Source organism: Equus przewalskii, chromosome 19, assembly GCF_037783145.1.
Source record: "Equus przewalskii isolate Varuska chromosome 19, EquPr2, whole genome shotgun sequence".
In the NCBI taxonomy this organism is placed as follows: Eukaryota; Metazoa; Chordata; class Mammalia; order Perissodactyla; family Equidae; genus Equus; species Equus przewalskii.
The window spans coordinates 42350133-42374934 of record NC_091849.1 but is presented as its reverse complement, the minus strand read 5'-3'; the positions used below and the strand labels follow the sequence as shown (position 1 = coordinate 42374934).

The 24802-nt window shown below is 53.3% G+C and overlaps 3 protein-coding genes across 13 annotated transcripts in view; 1 reads left to right on the top strand and 2 right to left on the bottom strand.

Moving 5' to 3' along the window:
- The window catches only part of KLHDC3 (kelch domain containing 3), a 12327-nt gene extending 8379 nt beyond the window's left edge, over positions 1-3948 (bottom strand). Inside the window, exons 1-7 of one of the 7 annotated variants that reach the window (XM_070584638.1) lie at positions 3811-3926; positions 2445-2564; positions 1252-1464; positions 902-1078; positions 633-748; positions 378-449; positions 34-247 (exon numbers count right to left, since the gene is read on the bottom strand). In XM_070584638.1, coding sequence (XP_070440739.1) covers positions 34-247; positions 378-449; positions 633-748; positions 902-1078; positions 1252-1405 — 733 coding nt within the window. In that variant the 5' untranslated portion in view covers positions 1406-1464; positions 2445-2564; positions 3811-3926. Of the gene's footprint in view, positions 1-33; positions 248-377; positions 450-632; positions 749-901; positions 1079-1251; positions 1465-2444; positions 2627-3641 lie in introns of all 7 variants that reach the window. The other 6 variants (XM_070584635.1, XM_070584636.1, XM_070584637.1 and 3 more) reach the window with 6 other exon arrangements.
- On the top strand, positions 1613-5753 carry MEA1 (male-enhanced antigen 1). Of its 5 annotated transcripts, none has more exons than XM_008515806.2 (4): positions 1613-2195; positions 4584-4864; positions 4953-5055; positions 5356-5753. In XM_008515806.2, exons 1-4 carry the CDS (start codon positions 2057-2059, stop codon positions 5505-5507), a joined length of 675 nt encoding a protein of 224 aa, XP_008514028.1. In that variant the 5' UTR covers positions 1613-2056; the 3' UTR covers positions 5508-5753. The 5 variants fall into 5 exon arrangements, with proteins under 5 accessions (XP_008514028.1, XP_070440746.1, XP_070440747.1 ...); XM_070584645.1 differs by lacking the exon at positions 1613-2195 and adding an exon at positions 3738-3917; XM_070584646.1 differs by lacking the exon at positions 1613-2195 and adding an exon at positions 3917-4083.
- On the bottom strand, positions 5638-24802 carry PPP2R5D (protein phosphatase 2 regulatory subunit B'delta). The gene is made up of 16 exons (XM_008515805.2): positions 24589-24802; positions 19600-19677; positions 10918-11134; positions 10494-10693; positions 10299-10409; positions 10083-10175; positions 9523-9653; positions 9328-9387; positions 9104-9212; positions 8853-8906; positions 8371-8541; positions 8141-8268; positions 7404-7505; positions 7233-7305; positions 6976-7092; positions 5638-6825 (listed from the first exon to the last, which is right to left on the bottom strand). Exons 1-16 carry the CDS (start codon positions 24613-24615, stop codon positions 6688-6690), a joined length of 1809 nt encoding a protein of 602 aa, XP_008514027.2. The 5' UTR covers positions 24616-24802; the 3' UTR covers positions 5638-6687.

Below are 24802 nucleotides of genomic sequence, written 5' to 3'. Positions count from 1 at the left end.
AGGGGCCTCCACAGGGATGTAACAGACACTCACAAGCTGAGTGGCTCCGGCGCCCCTCAGGCAGCACTGGAGTGGGCGGACAGTCCAGCCAGGCCTCCGTCCTGGTGTCAAAGACGCGGATGCGGTTGCAGTAAATCTCATTGTTGGAATGGAATGGCCCAAAGCGGTCAGCACGGCCCCCAAAGACATACATGTGACTGCCCAGCATCGTGGCTGAGTGGAAGTCTCTCCAGCGTGCAGGGTTGCCCTGGGCAGAAGCAGAGATGACGGGGACGGGGGTCAGAATGGAGGCTGGGAGGGGATCTACTCTCAGTGTGAACTTCCTATGGTTTCTTCAATTGAGGGTAGGGAACTGGAAGAAAGAAGAAGAGGCAGACCTTTGTACAGATAAGGGTCCATGTCATGGTGCTGGTATCCAGCTTGTGAATGTCATTGGAAAAGCAGTCCGCCTGAGTGGCAAGAGAAAGGAAGGAAGTGGAGGAAGGAATATAAGAAGCGGTCAGTGGTCACGCTCTGACCCTCCATCCCTCCCTTCAAAACCTGCCAACAAACCAAGCCTCCCATCCCACCATCCTCAATTTCCCTTCCTCTCTCATCCCCACCCTAAACCTCTAGTTTCTTCCCAGACCTACCAGCTGCTCATAGCCCCCAAAAATGTACATAGTCTTGCCCAGGACACAAGCTGAATGTCCGTCCCGGGCCCCAGGAACTGTTCCTGATACTCGGGGTGTGGACCACTTGTGAGTATCTGAAGGAGGTGAGAGAACGGGCCAGGTAAGCAACCTCTGACATTCCCTCCTAGACTCCGGGGTGCCCTTCCCCAAAGCCCTCAGCTCACACCCTTCCCAGCCCCCTGAAGCACCATTTGGCAAAACACAGCCTCTCTGATACCCATACTCACTGACGTCAAAGGCATAGAGCACATTGCAGGCCCCTTCAGTGTCATTCCGCCCACCCCAAAGGAAGACTGTGTCGTCGATGAGGACGGTTGAGTGTCCATACCGCATGTAGGGTACCACGGGAGCCTGCCCGCGGACGGCGGGCCTCACCGGGGGCAGCTTTGTCCAACGCAGGGACACTGTAGGCACAATTCTGCTCAGCCCTGGGAACATCCCTACAGGCTGTCCACCTTTTCCCAAACCAGATATTCACTCCCCCATCCCTTTGGCCACTGCATCCACCACCAAACCTCATTCAGCCACCCGTTCCCTCCCTGACAGACAACCAGGGATGGTCTCAGCATTAGCTTACCTGCATTGAAAATGTGCACATCAATCTGACGTAGTGTCTCATAGTCTTCACCAGAGCAGTAACCCCCAAAGGAGTAGACCCGGTGCCCGACAGCCACTGCAGCATGGTTCACCCTGCGGGGCCCGCCCTCCAGGTGCACTGTCCACCGTAACATCCCCTGGGCCACTGATTACAGCAACATGCCCCCCCGGCACGGCCTGCTGCCTCTGCTCCCTGCACACAAGTTAGGGCCACAGGCTCCTCAGGCAAGGCCTTTGCCTGGCTCACTGTGACTCTGCCCCGGGCCAGCCCTTGCCTCTAAGTGTCACCCTGGTGGCCCTCCCACACCACCCCTCACGGCTCAGTTGGCTGGCCCTGCCCCAGGGGAGCTGCTGAGGTCAGGGAGCTAGCCCTGGCCCTGTGTTCTCCAACAGCAAAGGGTGGGGCCACTTCGTCCTGATTGCTAGCTCAGAATCTGCTGATCAAGGCTCTCAGTGTGGTCGCCCCCTACTCATGGAGGCTCCACTCTGACCCTGGCCTGGCACAAGCTCCAAGCCCCCTTCCCAGGCCGGTGTGTTCTCCTGTCTCTCTGGCTCTCTGCTCCGCTTACTGCCACCTCTCTAAGAATCTCTGTGCTCTTTAAGGTGGGGAGAGGGATCTCAAAATACTCAGAGCTATTAATAGCACAGCCAGCCCCAGACGGTCCATTGAAAGCTGGCATGGGTGCTTCCAAGCAGAAAAGCTTTTAGGCTTTTAGAGTGGAACAGTCCCTCTATCCAGGACAGGGTAGGAGTGATCCAGGACAGGGGCTTCCACGTTACCATGGATGGTTAGCCCCTCACAGGAAGCTCTTGTCAAGCTGAGCAGTTGTCATTGTGGTCACCCAGGGCCCCTCACAGGCACGAGGAGTTCCTTTGACAGCTGTGCCTGGTATGCTGCCAAGACTAGGAACTTAAGCCAGAAAGGTATGTGTCTGCTGGGGACTGAGGGGGTGGGGGTGGGGAGAAGGGTTTTCTCCTGTCACTTTCCCAGCCCTGCCTTTGGGGTATAAAACAAGCTGTTTCTAACAGCTCCTCTCTCACTTGGGTCCCTGAAAGGGGGGATGAGGTGGGGACGTGCACTGGAAAGGGGAAGGGAAGCACAAATAACCATGGGCAGGACAAGAAAAAGACCCAGGCATGAAGGTCCTGGTCTTTTAAAGACAACTTGCCAACCTAGTGATAATGGGTACGTTTGAAGGCTCTGTCAGGCAAATCTTCCTGCAACTGGCACTGCCGTCCCTGGCAGGCACCTGCTGGGTTTGGGTGGATCATCTGCTCTCTTTACAAGAAGCCCTGGCAGAGGGAAGAGCCAGGCAGAACCTCAGGCACAGAGAAAGCACAAGTAAGGGAGGCCCCTTGCAAGAAAGAGACATGGCTTTTAGCTGGCTTGCCAGCCTCACCTAACCTCCCTGAACCCTCCACCCCTCCCTTTCAACAGCCACCCTACCAAACCTGAAATAGCTCCAGTAGGAAACCACTCTCACTTCACTACCCTGCCCTCGATCCAAAAGATCGTGGATCTGGGCATGTGGGGACAGACAGGAGGTTGAAGGGCTTAAGAATGGGAGTCCTTCACCTTCCCTCCTAACTTCTACTCCCCCGTTCAGCTATGTAAAGGTAAAAAATTCACAGGGGAAGAGAGAAGCAATTCTATCCAAAGGTGGAGAGAATCTCAGCTTCTCTTCCATCAAGAGAACTCAACCTCATGGAGGACAAGTCCCCAAGGTCTCAGGGGCTCTGCTTCTCTCTGGGTCTCCCGGATGTTCCATCATCGCAGCATTCTCAAGCTTCTTCAATTCCCTTCTCGTACCTACCTACCCACCTTCCCTGGTCTCTCCCAATTTCCACTCCCCATTTCTGGTCCTTCTTGATCTCCTGAGAGCTTTGCGGTTTTCTCCTTTTCCCCTTCCCACCACTCCAAGCTCCACCCCGACAGCCCTCCATTTTCCCTCTTCCACTGAGGGAAAAAGCTAAGATTCATTGACCCCTTTCAGCCGGAGATATGCCTCCCTGTATACAACGCTATCCCTATCTTCTTCCCGTCAGTCCAACCTCCCCTCCCCCACAACGCCAGCCCTCCCCCCCCCCCTTTCTTCCATTATCCTCAGCTGCCTCGTTCTCCTCATAACCCATTCTTCCTCCCAATTCCCTTCAGTGCCTCCTCCAGCCACCAGGTCTCTCCCACCCGTTACCTCACCATCCTCCCCCAGCCCTTCTTTCCCCATTAACACTCTCCTTTCCCGTCATCCCCCTAGTTCCCTCCCCACCCCCACCCATCACTCTCAGGCCCCTCCCCCACGACTCCAGCTCTAGGCATGGGCGCCCCCAGCCCCTTCAATTTTCCTTGTCCCTCAACCCATCCCGGGCTACCTGCCAGGCCGGGCCGGGGCGGGGCCGTGGGTCCTCGCGCTGCCTGCAGCCTAGAACCGGTTGCGCGCCAACCGACGGCTCAGTCCCCAGCGAGATAAACACAGCCAGGCTCGCTCCCTCGGGCGGGCCCGGTGTGCGCACAGGCAGTCAGACGAGCGCCGAAGCCTACCGGGACCTGTAGTCCGCGGGTTTCGGGAGGGCCGGATCGGGCAAAGCGGGGGGCAGGGGCCGAAGGAGAGGCCGCGTAGGTCCACCTGTGTCAAAACGGGTTATTGGGTAATGTAGTCCTTTGTTGTCAGGGCGGGGCGGTGGAGGGGGGGAGGCGGGGACAGCGGCGGGCCGCGTCCTCGCTCGTGTCAATCATGGGGCACGGGGCGGGGCGCCCCCGCGCGTCCTGCTCCGCCGGAAGTGAAGGCGCGGTTCGGGCGCGGGCTGGGAGCAGGTGAGGCGCGAGGGGGTACCGGCGCTGAGGGTCGGTGGGGGTGGGTGGGGGACGCCGCAGTCGGGCCCGTTTGAGGGGAGGCCCTGGGGCCTGAAGGGCGTTTGTCACGCGGTACAGAGGGGAACCCCTTGGGAAGGGGAGAAGGGGGCGGGTACGCCCTGTCTACGGGAGCTTGTTTTGGTGATCTGGAGTTCCCAAGTCGGGGGTGAGGAGGGGCTTCTGGAAGGAGCGTCTTTTGGGAGGTGGCATGGCCTCCGGCTGGGCTGTTATTTAGGAATTGACGGAGCAAGACAGATGGGCCTCGGCTCGAAATAAGAGCCGACTTAAGAGGTTGAGGGCCCAAGAGAGGCTGGGGTGGGGTGGGGTGGGGTGGGATGCAGGAAGCTTGGGGGGCATTTAAATGTTTTGTGGACGCAGGAGATCACAAGGAACTGGATGAGAAGCTGAAGATGGACCTAATTTCATCTGATCCCTATCTTGATGCCTCCCTGTTCTTGCAGCCCCTGCCCGGATGGCAGCAGTTGTTCTAGGTGGAGACACCATGGGCCCTGAGCGTATCTTCCCCAATCAGACTGAGGAACTAGGGCCACAGCAGGGCCCTACAGAAGGCACCGGGGATTGGAGCAGTGAGGAGCCTGAGGAAGAGCAGGAGGAAACGGGGGCAGGCCCAGCTGGCTACTCCTACCAGCCCCTGAACCAAGATCCTGAACAAGAGGAGGTGGAGCTGGCACCAGTGGGGGATGGAGAAGATGTAGTTGCTGATATCCAGGATCGGATCCAGGTATGGTGGAGGTGGCATTGTTCCTGAGCAGGTGAAGCTGGGATCCCTGAAGGGCTGGCCTTGACCTATCTTCTGTCTGTCTCTGCAGGCCCTCGGGCTTCATTTGCCAGACCCACCATTAGAGAGCGAGGGTGAAGATGAGGAGGGAGCTACAGCATTGAGCAACCACAGCTCTATTCCCATGGACCCAGGTAAAAGGGATCGTTCTTTCATTCTGGAATAGTTACAGAGGAAAGGGCCTGGCCAGAGCCAGAGGAGGGAAGTCACAGAGGAACACTCTGTTGCTAAAACAAGTTTGTAATAGAAGATTTTGCAGACTTCAAAATCCAGATGAAATGCTCTTCTGCTAGACTTGGAGGATGCGCAGGCTTGCCTAAAAATAAGATGGATTTGGTGACCTTGCTAGCCGGAGGGTTCTGGGTACTTCAAGGAGTGGGGAGGGGAGCTGGTCTCATTTTTTGTCTCCAACTGGTCTCTGCCTATGATTTCAGAACACGTAGAGCTGGTGAAAAGGACGATGGCTGGAGTAAGCCTGCCTGCACCAGGGGTTCCTGCCTGGGCTCAGGAGATATCAGATGCCCAGTGGGAAGATGTGGTACAGAAGGCCCTCCAGGCCCGGCAGGCATCCCCAGTCTGGAAGTGACCACTCTGAGAGCTGCCTTATCTCCCTGCATTCCAGGCCAGAACCAACACAGGACTGAACACATCCCTGGTTGTACTGTTCATCTCCATCCTCCCCACCTCCCTTTCCACATCAAGGCGAATCAGACCTCTTCTCAGAGACCCACTTTATTCAGTTCTGTACATATGGGGACATCGGCCCAAGCCCAACCCACCGTAGCATGTATCACTCTGTGGAGAATAAAGCACCCTATGTACACAGCCAAAAGCTGCACTGCCTGTGCCCCTGGAACCTGGGTCTGGCCCTCCTCAGCCCCTTGCCCCTCCAACGTGCCTGAAGGGGACAAGTGAGGGCCTGCCCAGCATCAGCACAAACAAAGAAATAAATAGGTGTTGAGGGGAGCCATGCTTGGGGCACTGCTCCCTGCTTCCTTCCTCCTCGATTTGGGAACCAACAGCACAGGAAAGCAGTCAGCCACAGGGTGGTCCCTTCCATGTCTGTGATCCCAGGGCTGCTGCTCACCAAAGAGGGGGCACAGGTCGGGTGTTCATTCACCCCCTTCTCTTGGTCCATCTGGGCCCTGTATTCATCACCTACTGTCCATAACCTAGGCTTTTCTCCTTTTGACCTCCCACGTTGTCTTGGTCAGGCAGGGGTAAGAGGAAATAATATAGCCCCATCAGCCTGCACAGTGCTGGGGCTGGGGGCCTATTTGTGCTGTTGGGGGTTGGCTCCCCTCCAGCTTCTCCAGGGGCCAGTGGGGCTTGGCATAACTTTGGTGAGAATAATCTCCTGCTGCTCCCAAATGCTTCTGCAGGGAAGGGAGAGAAAGAAAGACCCCTGGAGTTCAAATGAGGATGAAGGGAAGGGGAGAGGAGCATATGTATTCCTGTATTTCTCAGAGCAGCCTCAAGTAGCTGTGGGGTTAGGAGCAGGAGGGGGATGGGCACCCCCAAGTTGTCTGAGCACTGAGCATCTCAGTACTCAGCCTGTCTACTAGCCACAGGGAGGCATGACCACATTTTGGGGAGAAGAGGGACCACTCTGGGTGTCCCTGCTTCAGTGCCGCATCCCCCTCCCTGGAGTAGCTAGAGAGGCACTGCCTTGCCCCAGGTCAGTCAGTGGGGAGCAGAGGGTGGAGGGCTAGGGCAGCGTCCCAGGGCTGCGTGGGCTGTGGCCCTGTGGTGGGAAGGTGAGGGGGTCAGAGAGCCTCCTGGCTGGCAGTTAGGAACTCTTCCGCCCGCTTGTGTGCCTCCAGTGCCTTGATGGTGTACACATCCTGGGGCAGCTCTGACTTCCGCCGAAGCAACACTTTCTCCTTCTTGATGTCCTTTAGCATCTGTATGTGGATACAGAGAAGTCGAGGAATGGTGACCAATTCCCACCAAATTCTGTTTCCTCCCTTATTCCTTGGCTCTGCTGCTCCTGTCTCCTTTCCCTTCCAGAGCTGTCTTTTATTTCTGCTCCCCCTCCCCCTGTGCCCTCCCACCTGCACGGCCTCTGTCTCCACTGTCCTCTTCAGAAGCTGGATGTCCTCTGCCGTGGGGGTCTCTGTCTCCATTGAGTACACAGGAGGCAGTGGTGGAGGAGCTCGGAACATGGGATACTGAGAAGGAAAGAGGCACGGACAAATGGTGAGAGCCATGTCAGAAGTCTGTGAACCTGTGTGCTTCACGTTCCTCAAACGAACCCTCCCACAGCCCAAGATGGGCCCCTCAGTTCAGGGCAGTGGCAGAAAAACCTCACCTGGGGATTAAGTCGGGCCAGCTCCTCGATCTTTTGCCACATCTCTTCCCTTTCCTTCATTCGGAACCGGCCCCTGAGGGAGCAGAGACAGGATTGGGGTTGGGCTTGAGAGAGAAGCAAAGAGGGGCTGGTGGTCGAAGGTGAAAGCCCCCCAATTGGAGAGAGACTCACTTCTGCTTCTCTGCCTTGTACTGTTGTGTGCAGTCATCAAACAGCTTCTGATTCATCTCCATAAACAGCTTCAGGGCATTATAGATGAGTCCATGGATTGTCCTGCCACCAGGAAGAAAGATGAGGTAGAGGCCAGAGCCTGCCCCTGGTGCCAGGACCCCAGTCTGCTCTCTCCTAGAAGGTGTCTCTGCTAAGAGCCTTCTCGTTTACTGCTCCCATTCCACAAACCTCTGTACGGTGTAAGCTTATCTCTCTGGCCAAATCATGTGACTTGAGATTGGCATTTCAGGGTCTTTACAAATACTGGTCTGCCTGTCCATCGTCCCCACCCCCCCACTTCCTACATTCCAGCCCACACTGATGGCCTCCTAGCAGCATGATGGACTGCACATGCTTTTAGCAGGAAAGCCTTTTTACAACGCTGGGATTCAGCACATGCTAAGAAGATCACATCAGCTTCTCACAGCATGCAATTAAGTCTCCAAAGCTGCAGGATATCTGACCGCAAGCAGAGATGTAATATAGGGCACTGCTCTGGGGCTTGCTGTCACAGAGATCTCTCACACAGGGATCCTTTCTCCCCAGGCAGGCCCTCAACAAGGTCCTATCTATATGCAGTGGGCACCAGCCCCACTTGCTGAGTGACCAGATGAGACCACTAGCTCTTTAGTTCTTCCACACCCTCACAGGCTCCAAACCCAGAGCCCGACTGCCCAGCTCCCCGCCAAGCCTCCTACTTGTTCCAGTGGCTCTTGGAGTTCCTGTAGAGTGCAGGGAACATGATGGGGAGGACTCGGGCAGCATTGTCACTTATCAAGCTCATGATATACTCATTGTTCCAGTAATAGAGAGCACGCTCTGCCACCTGGTGGGAACAGGTGGAATTCAGTGGAGATAGGGCTCGCTTTGCTGAAGACCCTCAATTTCTGGGAGGCAGGGGCTGGGAAATGCTGAGTGGAGGTCTCACCTGGAAATGGGGGCTGGAGACACACTTGGCAAGCTGGCGGAAAAGTGGTTCCATCACTTTGCTGAACTCTGAAGGTTCAATGACATCCAGAATCTCCTCTAATTCATTCAGGAACATCACCTCCTTGGGGCTGTGGGTCTTCGGCCAGAACTTGAGAAGTCCTACAATCACCTGTGAGAAGTGGGGATATGGGGATACAATGCTCACTCAACGACTGCCTGCTTCTCCAGGAAGCCTTCCTGCCCTCTCTTCCCCACCCCAGTGAGCACAGATTGGGTGGCCTCAGCTAACTGCTCATGTTTCTCTGGCCTGTATCTGTTTCCTTGGTGTGTATAGGTTTTACTTCTTCAGAGAGGGAACCGTGTCACCTGCTGGGCCACAGCCCTCCTGAACACCTGCTTATGGCACTGCTTGATAGGCACAGACTCGCCAGTGCCGCTGCCAGGAAGAGGTGGGACCCTGGGGCCCAGAAGGGGAATTACCGGCTCAGTGAGACTGCTCTCCTTCTCCAGGAATTGTACCACGCAGTATGCCAGCTGCAAAAGGGCGAGGCAGAAAGGAGGTGAGGTACAAGGCCCAGGTCTCAGAGAGCTCAATGACAGAAACAAGACTCCAGAATGGAAGAGGAGGTCCAGAGAGGAATTATCCCACCCGCATCCCAGCTGGAATACCTGCCCTTCCCCTCTCTTCTCTGCTGCCAGAGTCAGAGATGCTCAGGAGGAAGGCAGCTCACCTGAGGGTGGTAGACACTCAGGGACTTGACCTTGTGAAGGGGAAGCAGGACACGGATGAGGAACATCTTATGCTCTTCCTTAAGGGGCAAGGCAAAGCCATTGATGATGCTAAGAGTTAAAGGCGGTTTGTTAGGACCAAAGGGCCAGGTCCAAGCGCAATGCACCAATCCTCCCAAGCTTTTCATTTTTCAGCCGTCTGCACCTCCACCCCACCCCGCCTCACCTGCCCAGGATCTCCAGGAGCTCCGCAATCCCATTGTGATGCTCCGTCTCATAGATGAACCTGAGGGAAGAAAAAAGGCTCTCTTGACAACCCTGATGCCCCTCCAGCATTCCTGCAGAGTCCCACCTACCTCCCTTCTCCCACCCCACCTTAGCGGAGGCTTGCTTTGCTCCTGAGCCTGGGCTCCTGCCTCACCTGTAGAAGATGTGGTTGATCTGCCTACGGATATAAGCTCGGAGCCCCAAAAACTTGCCATAGATGCGATGCAAGATGGTCTTGAGGAAGTCCCGCTCTCGAGGATCCTCACTGTCAAACAGGTCCAGGAGCTGGGAGCAGGTGGGAGGAAAGGCGGCTAGTGAGGCAGGAGCCCAGGAACACCAGGGCTGGGGTGACAGGGGCCTGGGCAGGGGAAGCCCAGAGGGTTTCTGGAGATGGGGAGTGGAGACAAGTCTCTGGAAAGCAGAGTGATTCCATTACACTGCGCTACCCAAGGTGAGGTCTGGGAAGCATGTTTGCAGACCCCATTCATGGGGAAGAGGTAACCATGTTGCTCTTTTGTTTCCTTCCATTATGCTGGAAGCTTCTTAAGGGCAGAGCAGGTTTGTCTAAGCCCCCATATGCCCCTTGTACCAGATACAGCTGAAACCCAATATATTCAGCAGAAGGAAAAAGAGCAGTTGAGACCAGACTGAGGGGCCGTGGGGCCAGAGTTCACGGACTGGAAGGAGGGAAAGGACAGAACTTCAGGGACTCACAGCAAGGACAAACTTCTGGTCAATGTACTTCTTGGCTATGTTTGGCTGGAAATCAGGAGACTCAAGGAAACGTAAGAAAAACTCGTACACGAGCTGTGGGGGGAAGGAGCATCGCTGAGGGGGTATTCCCCAAGGACTGGGAGAGACCCCCTTGCTGCAGCTCTCAGAGTGCCCCACTCCCTGCAGCCAGACCAACCTGCCCCCTCACCCTGGTACCTGGAGGTGTGGCCAGGCAGCTTCCAGGGTGGGCTCATCTTCCTCTGGGTCAAACTCAGCCCCAGTGGGATTTGATGAAGGTGGCAGCGTCCGGAAGAGGTTCACTGAAAACTGAGGGGTAAGGCCCAGGTGAGAGCTCCGTAAAGGCTTCTCTGGCCCCCGGCCCTGCCTCCTCTCCCCTCTCCCTGTGCCCACCATGGTGACAGCCTCAGGGTAAATGGCCTCGGTGACAACATCGCGGCTATGGGTGATGTACTCCACCATTTCGTTGAGTCCTGCCCGCTTCACCTCCTTGAATTTGAGGTCACTGAGTGGGTCTGACACGAAGTCAAAGAGCACACAGCACTGGCGCAGCTTCTGGATAAACAGCTCCTCCCGCTCCTGGGTTGGCGAATCTGGGGAGCACCCAACAGTCAGCTTCTCCTCCCTAGTCCTTCACTGCTGTGTCCTACTCCCCTTACAGGGCTTCCCCTGCCCCATCCTGCTGCCATCCTGCTCCCCTGGCACCCCCAGCCCCAGCAGAACTCCCATCCTCCCAAAATACCCCAAACCTCCATTCCGCCAACACCCACTGCCCCCTAGGCCTGGTGCACCAGCCCCCTCAAAGTTTTCCAAGTACCTTTCAGGGCAGGAAGCTTCTGCAACTCCCGGTTCTTGCTGAGGTTGAAGCGAGAGGAGCTTTGCCGACGCTCCTTCTTGACAATCTGGGGCCCCCCGGAGTACTTGATTTTGCTGAGCTGTGTGGGGGGTGGCGTGCTGTTGCTGGGACGCTTGTTGGATGACGGTGGCTGAGACTGGGGCTGGGGTTGGGGCTGTGGCTGCGGCTGGGGCTGGGCCTGGTCAAACAAGTGATTTATTGAAGTCCACTCCCCAAGACATGCCTCCCATCCAGGGCCTGGGCCACCGTCCATCCCCCAGTCAGTTTATGCCTGTACAGGTCTGGGCGGCGAGCAGCTGTCTCCTGCCCTGAAGGAGCCAGGGCCACGGTCAGACATAACTAAGGGTTCTCCTGGAAGGGAGTGGTCAAGAAGTCACGTCTCCCAAAGTGATGCCCACTTCCCGTGCATCAGGAGCCTTCAAAATGTGCATTCCAGTTCATGAACAGGCAACACTCATTGATGGATTGATGGTAACAGATGTCAAAAAAGTGGCCATCTGGCGAGGGCCGAGGTGGCAGTGGTGGTGGTAGGGAGATGCAGGTACTGACTGAGAAGTGGGAGGAGGAACCTTCTGAGTAATAGAAATATTCTATATCTTTTGTTTTTTTTTGAGGAAGAATAGCCCTGAGCTAACTACTGCCAATCCTCCTCTTTTTTTTGCTGAGGAAGACTGGCCCTGAGCCAACATCTATGCCCATCTTCCTGTACTTTATACATGGGACGCTTACCACAGCATGGCTTTTTGCCAAGTGGTGCCATGTCCGCACTCGGGATCCAAACTGGTGAACCCCGGGCCGCCAAGAAGTGGAATGTGCAAACTTAACCACTACACCACTGGGCCAGCCCCAGGAAACATTCTGTATCTTGACTGGATCTGGGAGGTGGTTCATAGCATAAACATACATGACAATTCATTGAGCAGGATACCTAAGCTTACTGTACTTTACCACTTTACTGAATGTATGACATTCTTCAGTTACAAGTTAAAGAAATTCATTCTCATGTCTCAGTAGTTTAACTACCAGAAATATAGCTTAAGAAAAATCCTAAATATAAAAAAAGGCTTTGTGTGCACTTTTCACAGCCTTATTTATAACAGCAAATAAATAAATGGGAAATCATGGAGTTAAAATTATGTTTATGAAAACTGTATAAATGTAATCATACATGGCTCAGCTGTGAAAAATATTTACACAGTCATAGTAATTTCCCCCAAATTGGCGACAAGTACTTTGGGAGGAGGGGAAATGTCTGCATGGAGGTATAAGACACCGAGGCCTTAATTTTCCACGGTAGGAAGTCAACAGATAATATTTAATGTTCAAAAAGGGGGAAAAAAGCAGTGAAAGAATCTTATTTGGAAGTATAGAAGTCAGTCTGCAAGGAAAGAGTTAGGAGTTGAAAGTGGCTGCCACAGAGCACAGGAGAACAGGGGCCTGGGTGGGGCTGCCCTTATGATCTGACCTTCCGAATGATGGACGTGTTACCATGTTGATAAAAACATAAAATAAAACAAAAAGCCTAAAACTATATAATGGCAGAAAATTGCTTCCTATGCTAAGTTAATAAGGACAATACAAAACTGTATATGCAAAATCAGCTCACCCATGTTACAGCGCATGCACAGAACCCCAAACCCGGTGAGGAAAGGGACAGAACAAGAGCAAGCCCACCACTGTGTTCATGATGGTCTCCCACGGTACCAGAGGGATACAGGATGTTTTTCTCCTTTTCTAAATTTTCTACAAGCTGACACTGCTTTTATAATGGGAGAAATACAACTAATTTCTAAAAGCTCTCTCTTTACTTCCTCCCAGAAATGGGTGTCAGAGGACCACGAGGCCCATTTTCAGAAGTCTACATGTTGGTGTTTGCAGGGCTGTCAACCCACAGCGACTGTCCAGGTAACCCCTGTAGGGAGAGGAGAGAGGCTGAGCCACAGGACAGCCCTTGCCCCCACCAGAGACTGCAGCAGGGCCAAAGGAGTGAGGCCACATCCAGCCAGGTACCCACACCACAGGAAAAGCTGTCCCCCCCGTCCTCATACCTGCCATCCCCACCTCTCCAGCTCCCTCCACAAACTACTTCACACAATAAGAATGGGAGAGGGGCTGGCCCGTGGCCGGGTGGTTAAGTTCGTGCGCTCTGTTTCGGTGGTGCAGGGTTTTGCGGGTTTGGATCCTGGGCGTGGACCTAGCACTGTTCATCAGGCCATGCTGAGCCATGTGGCGTCCCACATACTCAACTAGGAGGACCTACAAGTAGGATATACAACTATGTACTTGGGGGCTTTGGGGAGAAGAAGGAAAAAAAAAAGTGGGAGAATTTGAAATCCTCTGGGATTGGGGCAAGGAATACAGATATGCTGTGCTTTATATGCTCTGAATTTTTTATAGAAACAAGTATGTCAAGCTTGTGACCTATGTGGGGATCAAAGAACAGGAGAGGAGCACTGGGCCCAGTGTAGCTCATTACCCCTCTGGCCACATGGCCCTCTCCTCCACCTGGAATGACAGCCCCAGACATCAGTTTGACGAGAGGAACACAAGGAAGTGGAGCACGAACAGCCCTCACACACCTCTCCCACCGTGACCAGCACTCAGCCAGTGTGATTTTGGTTAGACAGAGCAAGGCACCCTGGAGTCTGGGGTCTCCAGGTGGATCCCACGTCAGTGGAGGACTGGGCAGAGATGGAGAGAGGCAGAAGTTTGACGCACCAGTGCCTGGTGTGCATCAGACTCTCCCTGCTTTGGGCCTCCATTTCGCTGTTGTAGGAACAACCAAACCCTTAATGGTCAAGAGCAGACTCAAGTCTGACTGCCTGGATTTGACTCCTGGCTCTGCCATTTATTTATTTGTTTATTTAAAGATTGGCACCTAAACTAACAACTGTTGCCAATCTTTTTTTTCCCCCCCTGCTTTTTCTCCCCAAATCCCCCCAGTACATAGTTGTATATCTTAGTTGTGGGTCCTTTTAGTTGTGGAATGTGGGATGCCACCTCAGCGTGGCCTGACGAGTGGTGCCACGTCTGTGCCCAGGATCCGAGCCAGCAAAACCCTGGGTCGCCGAAGCAGAACACGCGAACTTAACCACTTGGCCATGGGGCTGGCCCCTCTGCCATGTATTATCTGAGTAACCTCCAGCAAGTCACATGGCCTCTCTGTGCCTCAGTTTCCTCATCTGTAAAATGGGGGTGACAATAGTACCTCCTAGGGTTGTAATAAGGATTTAAATGAACAATATTTGGCAGACAAAAGAGTTTTATAAGCAATATCTTCTATTATTATTATTACTATTTCCCATCCCTGGATTTTAGGAATGCAGCATAGAAATTCCTGATATTAGCACACCTCTATTGTTCCTTAGAGTCCATTATCCTCCTTGCTTTAAAATGGGGGAACCCAAGAAAGCATTGCATCTTTCAAGACCCAGCTTAAGTCTCAGCTTCTTCCAAAAAGCCTTCTCAGATAACTCCTGGCCTTGAGTGTCCACTCCGCTCCCACCATCCTGACACTACGTATCTGTTCCATTGGCTCTGTGATCATCCCCAGTGACACCTCTTGCTCAGTCTGTTCATGTGTCATCCCCCAACTAGATAGCAAGTCCCTGAAAGCCAGAACCCCGGTTTGTACCCCTCTGGGTCCCTTCAGCACTAGCACCTGACAGGCATTCAATGAATGTTTGGTTGCTTGATTGACTGGGGGCCAAGCCCAGGCCCCTCCACACAGGCCCTTCCTGTCCTGACTCGGGAGCTCTCAGAACAGAGCCCTGTACAGTGGCAGGAGCAGAGTGGGAGGGAGAAACAGCAGCGATACTAGGGTGAGGGGCTCAGTGGCAGCTGAGGAACAAGACTCAGGAAGAACACGTCTCTCCATCCTCCCAGATAAGATGCAGACACCTTGCACCTCCGTGAACCTCATACCGAGGGGACCTCAGAGAAAGGAGGCATTCTTCCCAGAAAGGGAAAAGCAAGGCCTCAATTTTCTCTGCTAATGAGGAGGGGGCTGGGCTAGATCAGTGGTTTCCCAACCACTCTCCAGGTAAGGTTTCAAGAGAACAGAGGGTTGCATGCCTAAAAATAAAAGTTTAAAAAAACACCCAACGAGCTGATGCCTAAGGCCCCTTCCCCACTAGGCTTGCATTATTGAAGACTGGGGCAGCCGGAGAGCAGCTGAGCCTGCCCCACCCCCAGCCCACTGGGCCACCCTGGTTTTATGAGGACCATTGGCTCCCAGGCCCCATACACAAGAAGCATCTGAGAGACAGCTGGTCCAGCCAGCAAAGGCCTTGGCTGCCAGAACTCGATAAGGCATCCTCTGGTCTGTTCACCTTTCACCAGGAAACATGCTTGTCAGAAGGGAAGTATGAGGAGATGCCAGCACCCCACTTCATGTTCAACCCTTTCTCCTAAAAGCTCTAGCTTCTAACTTCTCTCCTGACTTGGGCTGGAGGTGGGAGGCAGCTGATCCCCTGGAGAACCTTCTACAGCCATCAGGGCAGGGATGCACATTGACCAAAGGCAACCTGGCCAACCTGCCCGCCGCCTCCTATTATGTCCTGCCTGGTCCCACTTCTGAGGCTCTGTAGTGGCCATCTCCTCTGCCTGAAGTACCTTCTCCCACTTCCACACTCTCAAGAGGATCTGAACTCCAAGAAGCCTTCCCAGATTCAGGCCTCCAGCAATCAAAGGGCACTTTGAATTTACACACTATGCTCACACTCAGGAGACTGCAACTACACTTGCCCATTCTGAACCAGTCCTGGTCCAACTTGATGCATTAATAATTAAACCATATATTTAAACACAAAAAGTAGGAGATAGAAATATAATTTAAGCACTATGGAAAGTATTGTAGGAGAAAGATGAAAAATAAAATTAACAGTGAAAAATGCAAAGATTAATGTTATAGCTTTTGCATAATGAAATAACTAGCCAAATAAAGATCATTTTAGTTTAAAACCCTGAAAATCACAGAAGCATCCCCTGCTATAGTGTCATCTAGAGCTCTATCTAGCTGTGCTTAATTCCTTCCTTCATTTATTCAATAAACATCATGCTAAGCATAAGAGATTAAAAGGTGAATAAGACATGGCCCTTGCCGTCAAAGAGCTCACAGTCCAGTGGGTGAGACAGACATGGAAGCAGCTCTTAGTACAAGGGAAATGCAAAAGCTCCATGGGCCACAAAGGATAAGGGAACACAGAGGGCTGAGCTGCACACTCTGCCTGAAGAATTAGGGAGGACGTCCCTGAAGAGGTAACTTTTGATATGGCTCCTAAAGGAAGAACGTGAGTTTAGTTGGCAAAAGAAAGAAAGGAGAGAAATAAAGCAGTCCGGGCCAAAGAAATCAAATCAGAACGGGCCCTGAGTCATAAAAAGGCTTGTCACATCAGAAGATGGGAAATCCTGGGGGGCAAGAAACCAGGATAGGGGCTAGAAGAGTGGGGTGAGAGGGGCCGAGAGTGTGAATTCGGCTTTTAACTTGTAAGCAATGAAATGCCAACAGAGGTTTTTAAATAGAGGACTGATAAGACCAAAAATGTTTTTCAGGGTAACAACTCTGGCTACAGGGAGGACAGGCTGCAGTGGGGGGACTGGGATTTCTTCCTCCTTCTGTCCCCACTCCCAGACCTCAGGACAGAGTCCATAGCACTGAATTTTTTTCTCCCAAGACAGACCGAGAAAGCCCCTTGCCTACAGTGGCAGGTCAAGTGAGTCTGACGTAATCTCTCAAGGCTCCTTTCCGTTCTAAGTTTCCGAAAACCTTAGAGCCAGCACACTGTCACGTCATGAAGAACACAGAACTGGCTCCTGAGCCACACAGACCTGGATTAAATTCTAGCTCTGCTGTTTACTCGCTGAGTGAAAGCTATTTAACATCGCTAAATCTGTTTCATCTGTAAAATGGGGATGATGATAGTAACAGAATGACCTAAGGAGAGTGTTGTAAGGATTAAATGAGAAGATTAAAAGATGAAAGGCATGCAAAGTTCTTAGCACAGTGCCTGACACATAATGTACAGGGTTGAATAGTGTCGCCCCGAAATTCACGTCAACCCGACATCTGTGCATGTGACCTTATTTGGCAAGAGGGTCTTTGCATATGTAATCAAGTTAAGATGAGATCATACTGGATTAGGATGGCCCTAAATCCAATCTGACTGGTGTCCTTCTACGGGAGAGGGAAATTTGGACACAGAGACATAGAGACACACAGGGGAGAATGTCCAATGAAGATGGAGGCAGAGATTGGAGTGATGCATCTACAAGCCAAGGAGTGCCAAAGACTGTGGAAAGCCACCAGAAGCTAGAGAGAGGCATGGGACAGATTCTTCCCTAGAACCTCAGAGGGCCATGCCTGCCGAGAGCTTGATTTCAGACTTGTGGCCTCCTGAACCGTGCAAGAATAAACTTCTGTTTTTTTAAGTCACTCACTTTGTAGTAATTTGTTATGGCTGCTCTAGGAAACTAACACACATGTAACTGCTCAATAAAACAAATGTTGGCTGTACTTATTAGGATCAATCGGAAAAGTTCTGGCAATTGCATGACATGTTAAATTTGGCTGTAAGAGCCCCAAAATCTGGACTAGAAAAAGGGCAAGAGAAGGACTGTGCCAAACAGCTTTTGGCGACGTGGGCCTCACAGCCTGGCCCCCAACTTTTCCACTGTCCCTCTGCCTGGGGCCACATGGGTGCGTTTCTGGAAAATCAAGGAGCAGAATTCCTGCAGCTTCCTCATACGGGGAGCCTGAGCAGTGTTTCATAAAACAGAGCCCAAGGTGAACTCAACACTCTCCTTTCCCAGAGGGCTTGATATCAACCCACTGTCTTTAACAGATATGTCCAGAAAGGTAGTGGAGAAATCCTAGCAGCTGGTCTGTTTGAGCCTTCGTCTTACATCTTTGAAAGGAGAGGGCTAGACTCTAAGGTTCCTTCCAGCTCTAATTTGCAGTTGGTTTGTCTGCTCCTTAACTCACTCACTCATTCACTCACTAATGTATTCAAATGCTGGTGCCTGCGGTGTGCCAGGCCCTTGGGCATTACACGAGAGCCTCACGTGCTAACACAGGAGACCACTGAAAAACAATGAATTCACATGGAATTGTTTCATTACAGCTGCGGGTATGTGATGCTGGGGAGTGGTACTGGTACTGGATGCCGGAAGAGCAAATAGCAGGAGCCCCAACCACGTCCTGGGGATGGGGATGGGCAGTCAAGGAAGGCTGCTGTCAGGACAGGACATCCAGCCTATCTAGTAACTGAACAAGTAGGGGTTAGTTAGGCAAAAGGCAGGAGCCGCCTCCTAACTATTCCTTTCTGTCCCTTTAAATCCTGTTTCTAAGTCTCTCTTGCTGCTTTAAATGTCAGTTGCCAGTTCCCAGCCACCTTCCCTGTGGGTCCCACAGATGTCATCATTCCTGAAGGGGAGACTGAGCCCAGAGGAGTGTTCCCCAGAAGCATTTACTGATGATCTATATGAACCGAGTGCATGAGCACACAGGGGCGAGGAGGAAGCAACACCGTGCAGCTCCTCCCCTCAGAGTTCACAGTCTGCTGGGGAGAAACACACATGGGAACAAATAGTTACATGAGGGATAAGGACTATCACGGAGACATGTTCAGATTACCGCATAAGTGCAGAGGGAGGAGGAATTTATCTTTTGTAGTCCTCAACAACCAGGTCTGTAAAATGGGGAAAACCTACCCTGCTTTTTCCAATGATTCAAGTGCGGCCTAAAAGGATGGTCACAGGTGTGAAAAGTGCTGGGAGCTCTTTAGAGGTGACAGGGACCAGAAGTACCCAGAAAAATCTACATCCAGAGTTAACCCTAAACACTTGTTAATCAATCTCATCTCTCCAAAAAACCACATGACCTGCCCATAATTCAAGAGCTGTTTCCTGTTCTCCTCCCTCCCTCTGAACAGTTTAGAACAGGAGAGAGGAAGCAGAGAAACCAAGGCTCATCAGCCCCCAGGTAATACAGGCACTTGCTCAACATGTCCACAGGATCATTCACCATCCTGAGCATCCCACTGTGCACGCTCCCAAACCTTCATGGACATACTCTGGATTTCCTTAAGTCCCTCCACCCTCCAGTGCTCTCTCTGTTTGCCATTTATTGCTTTATAGCCCTAGATTGCTGAGCTGTGCTGGCCTCTGCTAATAACTGTCCTTTAGCAGCTCCCGTCTGATCGGGACCAAGGGCAGTGGACCCAGTCCTGCCCGACTCACAGACACCAGCCTCTCCCTAGCCCCTGCCCAACCCAGAGCCATGCTGAAGCCACTCGCCACCACACTGATCACCCAGGTACTTTTTCCCTTCTCCGGAGGACCCAATACCCCTAGCTGTTTGCCCTAAGAAAAAAGGAATTCTTAACACTCAAAGTTGGTAGACAGAGAAACGACTTCTACAGGAATTGCTGAGGAGTCAAAGAACTGGAGAGCTTATTTGGTCTGTACCAGCCGAAGGGAAAGCCTGCCTGAGGGCAGCCGGGATGGGCTGTCCAGGTCCCTCCCAGGCTGTGGACGCCACCTTCCCTCCTACCTGGATAACTTCTGGGCCCCTCACCCTACTAGTCATCAAGCAGCTGGAGCTCGTGCCTGCACCATAACTAGGGCTGTGCCCACGTTCATTACCTCCTCGGTGCTCTCGCCTCCACCATCCTTGCCCGAGCTGCTGGGCTTGGCCGTGCCTTTGGCAAGCTTGGGGGGCTCCTGAAGGGAGAAGATGGAGGGAGAGTTAGCAGATGGCAGGGGAAGGGAAGAGGCCTCGTCTGGACCCCATAGGTCTCTGCTGTAATTATCCTCTGTCCAACTAAATCAATCAATCAATCAGAACCACTGAGCATCTACCTTGTGCCCTGCCTGAGGGGAGGGGGTTTGGGGGACACAAAGGGAGATTCAGTCCCTCCAAGGACTTTAGAATCTGGTTAGGAAGACATCTCTAACACACCATAATTAAACATGATATTGCTCTTTCCCTTCATAAGACTGGTGTATGAGTTAGGGCCTGGGAGGGCCTCTGTCAGGTAAGCACCAGGGTGAGGAGTCTTAGGGAAAAGCATCATGGAACAAGCCGCTCAGATTGGCTTGTGGCTAAAGTGGGCAGAGGGTGCCTGAGGCTCTCCTGCTGGAGCAGAGGGAGCCACCACTCTCCCCCCAAGGCCATCCGGAAAGACCTAGAGGCACTTTTTGGATGTCACAAATAGCTCTCAGACTAGAGGGTGCTACTGGCAAAATCAGTGGGGCCCAGGGATGACAACGGGTATAGGAATTGCTCCAAGAAGGCCTCAGTGGACAAGCACAGGGACAAGAATGGGGGTAAGGCCCTGAGGTGCTACAAGGAATGAGCACTGGTCCGAAGCCTCCCTCAGGAACCTGGCCACTGGCTCCGAGTCCTGCCTGCCAGCATCTCTTCCTATGCTTCAGGCCGAAAAAAGCAAGTGTCCAGGGACAGGATGGGGAAAATGTGAAAAAGACTTGGGATTTTGGTCTGACTGCAAGTTCAACACAAATCATCCGTGTGCTGTTGGCTGCCAGGCAGCTCGCATGACCTTCCGTCCAGTGAACAGACCTGTGCAGACTGCTTGGCCCTGGGGGACATGGAAGTGCCCTGTCCTCGGCACTGACAGGGCCATTCTGGAGGATCTGGTTCAGTCGTGAGCACCAGACTTTGGGAGAGACAAAGACAAATCCTAGGTTTTCTTCTGGGGAGAAATACAACCCATCTTGGGAGTGGATTCAAAAGCATGTCCTGAGAGCAACAGCTGCAGGAACTGGGATCGTTAACAATGGAAGGGAGGAGTCATGGCAGTGGGGGAGCAAGAGGGATCCTAACACACAAATGAAGGGCTGCCATGTGGACTAAAGATGCAACTTGCTCTATGTGGATCCAGAGGCCCCAGAGCCATGGGCTGAAGAGGCAGGAAGACAGGCTGAGGCTCTAAACAAGGAAGAATTTTCTCCCGGAGCAGCTGCACAGAAAGTGGCTGCCAGGTGAGGCTGCAAGCTCCCCAACCCTGAGAGCATTCAAGCAGAGGAGCATTCATGCCTCCTCTAAGGCAAGTTGCAGAAGGGATTCAAGCCTGAAATGAAGGCTGGATCGGAGGACCCTGGAAATCACTTCCAGCTCTGAGATTCTGCGACTCAACAGCACCTGAGCCCCTTCAGTGAGAAGTGTTAAATGAAGTGATTATGATTATGGGGGCAAAAAGATTTCAGGGAGAAGAGAGCTCTGTGTGGGCTGGAAGAGAGGGAAGGCTTCGTGGGGGCAGGGAGGAAGGAAGCCATGCCCAGGTGTGGAGCAGCTCCTGGCAGTTGCACCAGTGGGAAGGAGCTCTTTCTTTGGGCTGAGCATTCTCCCACTGCCTGCTGACCAGGCTGGGCACACTGACCCCTCGCCAAGGGGCCAGGGAGTGGCTCAGAGTGTGGGGTGGAGAGGAAAAGGATGAGGGGGGTGCAGGCACGACACAGCACTGGAGGCGACTGTCTGCACACACCCCAGATGTAGGCCTCCGGGACAAAGCTGACCTGTCTTCGCATAGGTCTCATCTCTCTACTTGATCATAAGCTCCTTATTCATTTTTGTAGCCCTCCCACCCACCCTATAGCACTCAGACATATCTCTTCAGGAATGCGCCTAAGAGAGAGCCCAGCTGCCTGGGCATGTGAGGGTATGTGAGGGTGAGGGTGGGTGTGGGGAAACCAGGCCCACCGCCCTTGCTCCCTGGCTCGTGCAGAACAGGTGAAGTGCGTACACTTCAGCCCAGCCCCGCATGGCACAGTGGTTTGGAGCCAGCCCTGTGTTTCGGGCCCAGCTCTTACTAGCTGTATAATCCTGGGCAAGTCACCTCACTTCTCTGAGCCTCAGTTTCCTCATCTATTAGGTGACGACAATCATGGTACCTAATTCCCTTTAAAGATTTTATTTTTCCTTTTTCTCCCCAAAGCCCCCAGGTACACAGTTGTGTATTTTCAGTTGTGGGTCCTTCCAGCTGTGGCATGTGAGACACCGCCTCAGCATGGCCTGACGAGCGGTGCCGTGTCCGCGCCCAGGATCTGAACCGGCAAAACCCCGGGCCACCAAAGCAGAGCGCACAAACCCAACCACTTGGCCACAGGGTCGGCACCCCTAATTCCCTTTAGCACTGTGTCTGGCACGTGAAAACCCTAACGTCATTCAATGTTATTACTATTATTATGAACAAGAAGAAAGTGGGAGGGAGCAGGAACCTAAAAGACATAAGTCCCTGATCAGAACATGAGAGAAGAGGAAGGATGCAAATCCCCCCACGGGATTGACTCAGCACCCATCCATTGAGCACCTACGTGTGCAAGGGAGATGCTAAACCAAAATGAGCTTAGTTATTATCTCAAGGGGAACGAAAAGACTTGTCCACAATTAATTCCAGTCCAAGGGAATACAAAAGGGCCATAAGTGACCTACCAAGTGTTCTGCAAATCCAGGGGAGGAGGGAGACCTCACTCCTCACCGAGGGTTTGGGAAAGGGTTCACGGAGGAGGCCCTGAAGGATGGCCAGGATTGGGATCAGCAGAGACGGAGAAAGGGGAGAGGTGATGGATGAGCAATAAAGATCCTCCACCTATCCCTCCTGTCTGCCCCCACCCCACCCAGGCAAACCTCAGTCACATCGTCACCTCCCTCCCCCTCCGGACTTGCCAACAATTGAAGCAGGCCAAATGCAACTGGAAATCAAAAGCAGAAAGCTAAACCTTAAAGGGGATGAGAGACGCCCCATGTACCCCGATCCTTCCAGTATTCTTTTCCAACCAAATACTTATACGTGTGGTCCTAGCAAGTCTATTTAAGAATTTTTCTTCATCTTCTCAATCATCTAGTGGAGAAAGGCTTTCTGTGGATGGGATAGCATCTGTTCCATCAGACTATCAACTAAAGATGGGTGGGGACCTCACCAGCTTCCCCTGAATTTCATGCCCCTCCACACTCCTTTAAGGAGCCCCTTAGCCCTTGGTGTGGCTAACTTGTGTGTGCATCACCTACAGCTAAGCTGCTCAAACCACCTTAGCATGCCCACCCCCCAAGGACACAGGCCCTGGGTGGGGCACACAAACCTGCCCAGCTTGGCACCCCAGGAGGTTCAGTGCCCAGTACACCATCACTAACCCTACACCCAGAACCTCAGGCCCTGAGAGGTTATGGGGACAACCCAGAATCAGAGCTGCCTGGCAAATCTCCAACAGCCCAGGATAAAGAGTTGAATTGATAAGGTCGGAGATGGCAGCCCAGCAACCCAGCCAATCAGAGGACAAATGAAAGCAAGACACGTCTGGGGTCATAAAGTGGGTGAGCAGAACACCAGGCCAGAGCCAGCTCCCACCACAGGGGGCCAGCCCTAGGAGAGGAGAAGCTGGGGGAGGCTGGAATTGGTATCCTAGCATCGTCTGTGAGTCTGTACCTCAAGAGAACCACACCTCTGAGTCAGACCTCAGCAACAGCAGGCAAGAGGGTAGAGAAAGGCAAAGATGAAGAACAGGAGAAGGCACTACGGAGGTAGAAGAGGAAAGCGAAAGAAGACAACATCAAGAAATGGCTTGCTATCAGGACACCATGACAAAGGCAAGGGTTCCAGGGGTGGCTGGCCTGTGGGGTAAGAAGGAAAACTGATCTGACTGTGAGAGCAGATTGCCAATTTGGGGATAGTGTGGCCCAAGAAAGACAAAAATCCAGCACTGGTGCAAAAAAGGAAAAATGCAAAGGTTATCCTAGGATTAGGAATAAGGGCAGAAGCCTGCTCAGAGTAGGAAAGGTGATGGGTTTAGGTTGATGCCTGTTAGGAGGGGCTTTGGTACAGAGGAGGCCTTTAAATCAGGAGACCCGATATTGCAGCTGGGCCTCCATCAGGCTGTGTGACCTTGGCCAAGTCCCTTCCCCTGTCGGGGCCTCAGTCTCCTCATCTGTATCACTAGGGATTGCACTGAATGCGCTCAGAGGTCCCTGCTAGCACTGTCGTTCTGAGGTTCCACCGACAGAAGCAAGGGCTCAGTCCTGGCTTACAAGTTTGTGTGCGAAGGAAGAACTAGAGGGAGGGGCCTAGGCCAGATTTGGTGGAGGAGAGAGAAAGCAGAGCTGTTCTAGGTCAGGGAGCTTGGCGGGGAGGGAGAAGAGGCTGTAGGGGACAGTGGAGAAGGCCGGCCCAGGCCCCGGCGGGTGAGAAGAGGAGGGAAGCGGCTGCGCGGGGAGGGGGGTGTAGTTCTGGAGGGAGGTGCTGTCTCACATGAGGGGCTGTCCCGAACGGGCAAACGGGTGGGGGATGGGGGTGTGGTTGGGGGAGAAAAAGCAGGCGAGTGACCTGGGAGTGGGGCAGATCTGGAGGGAGGAGGTTACTCTGGGCCGGGGATAGGTGGAGGGAGGACAGGAGGGAGGTGTACGTAGGGGGACTCTATCCCGGGCAAGGTGAGGGAGCCTTCCCAGCTGCGGCACAGGCTGGGGGTGCGACCAGCAGCGGGACGGAGGGCTGGCCCCGGGAGTCCTGCGGGGGCCGGACGGGAGGGTCAGTCTGGGGCTGTCCCGGGCCTGGCTCGGGCCCCTCCCAGAGCTCCACGCAGGCCCCAAGGCGGAGGCGCGGGGAAAAGGGCCACGCTCACCTTCTCCTTCTTCAGTTTATAGGGCATCTCGGCCCGTGCGGACCCGGCCCGGCTCCTGCGGCCCCGCTCCGGCTCCGGCTTTGCTCGGCCACACTCGGCCCGCTCGGCGTCTCTTCGCCACCGCCTGCGCGCTGCGCCCGGGTCGAGCGGTGTCTGCGCCTCCAATTGGCCCGAACTCTTACAAACCTGCCTGACAACCAGGCGCCGCCTCCTC

Bases quoted from the DNA above. Each gene is read 5' to 3' on its own strand.
- MEA1 (XM_008515806.2), top strand. From the start codon at position 2,057: ATGGTTAGCCCCTCACAGGAAGCTCTTGTCAAGCTGAGCAGTTGTCAT. The intron at 2,196-4,583 runs GTATGTGTCTGC...CTGTTCTTGCAG, and splicing joins TAGGAACTTAAGCCAGAAAG to CCCCTGCCCGGATGGCAGCA. The intron at 4,865-4,952 runs GTATGGTGGAGG...CTGTCTCTGCAG, and splicing joins ATATCCAGGATCGGATCCAG to GCCCTCGGGCTTCATTTGCC.
- PPP2R5D (XM_008515805.2), bottom strand. From the start codon at position 24,615: ATGCCCTATAAACTGAAGAAGGAGAAG. The intron at 10,694-10,917 runs GTACTTGGAAAA...GGTGCTCCCCAG, and splicing joins GAAGCTTCCTGCCCTGAAAG to ATTCGCCAACCCAGGAGCGG. The intron at 7,093-7,232 runs GTGAGGTTTTTC...TTTCCTTCTCAG, and splicing joins TGGCCCGACTTAATCCCCAG to TATCCCATGTTCCGAGCTCC.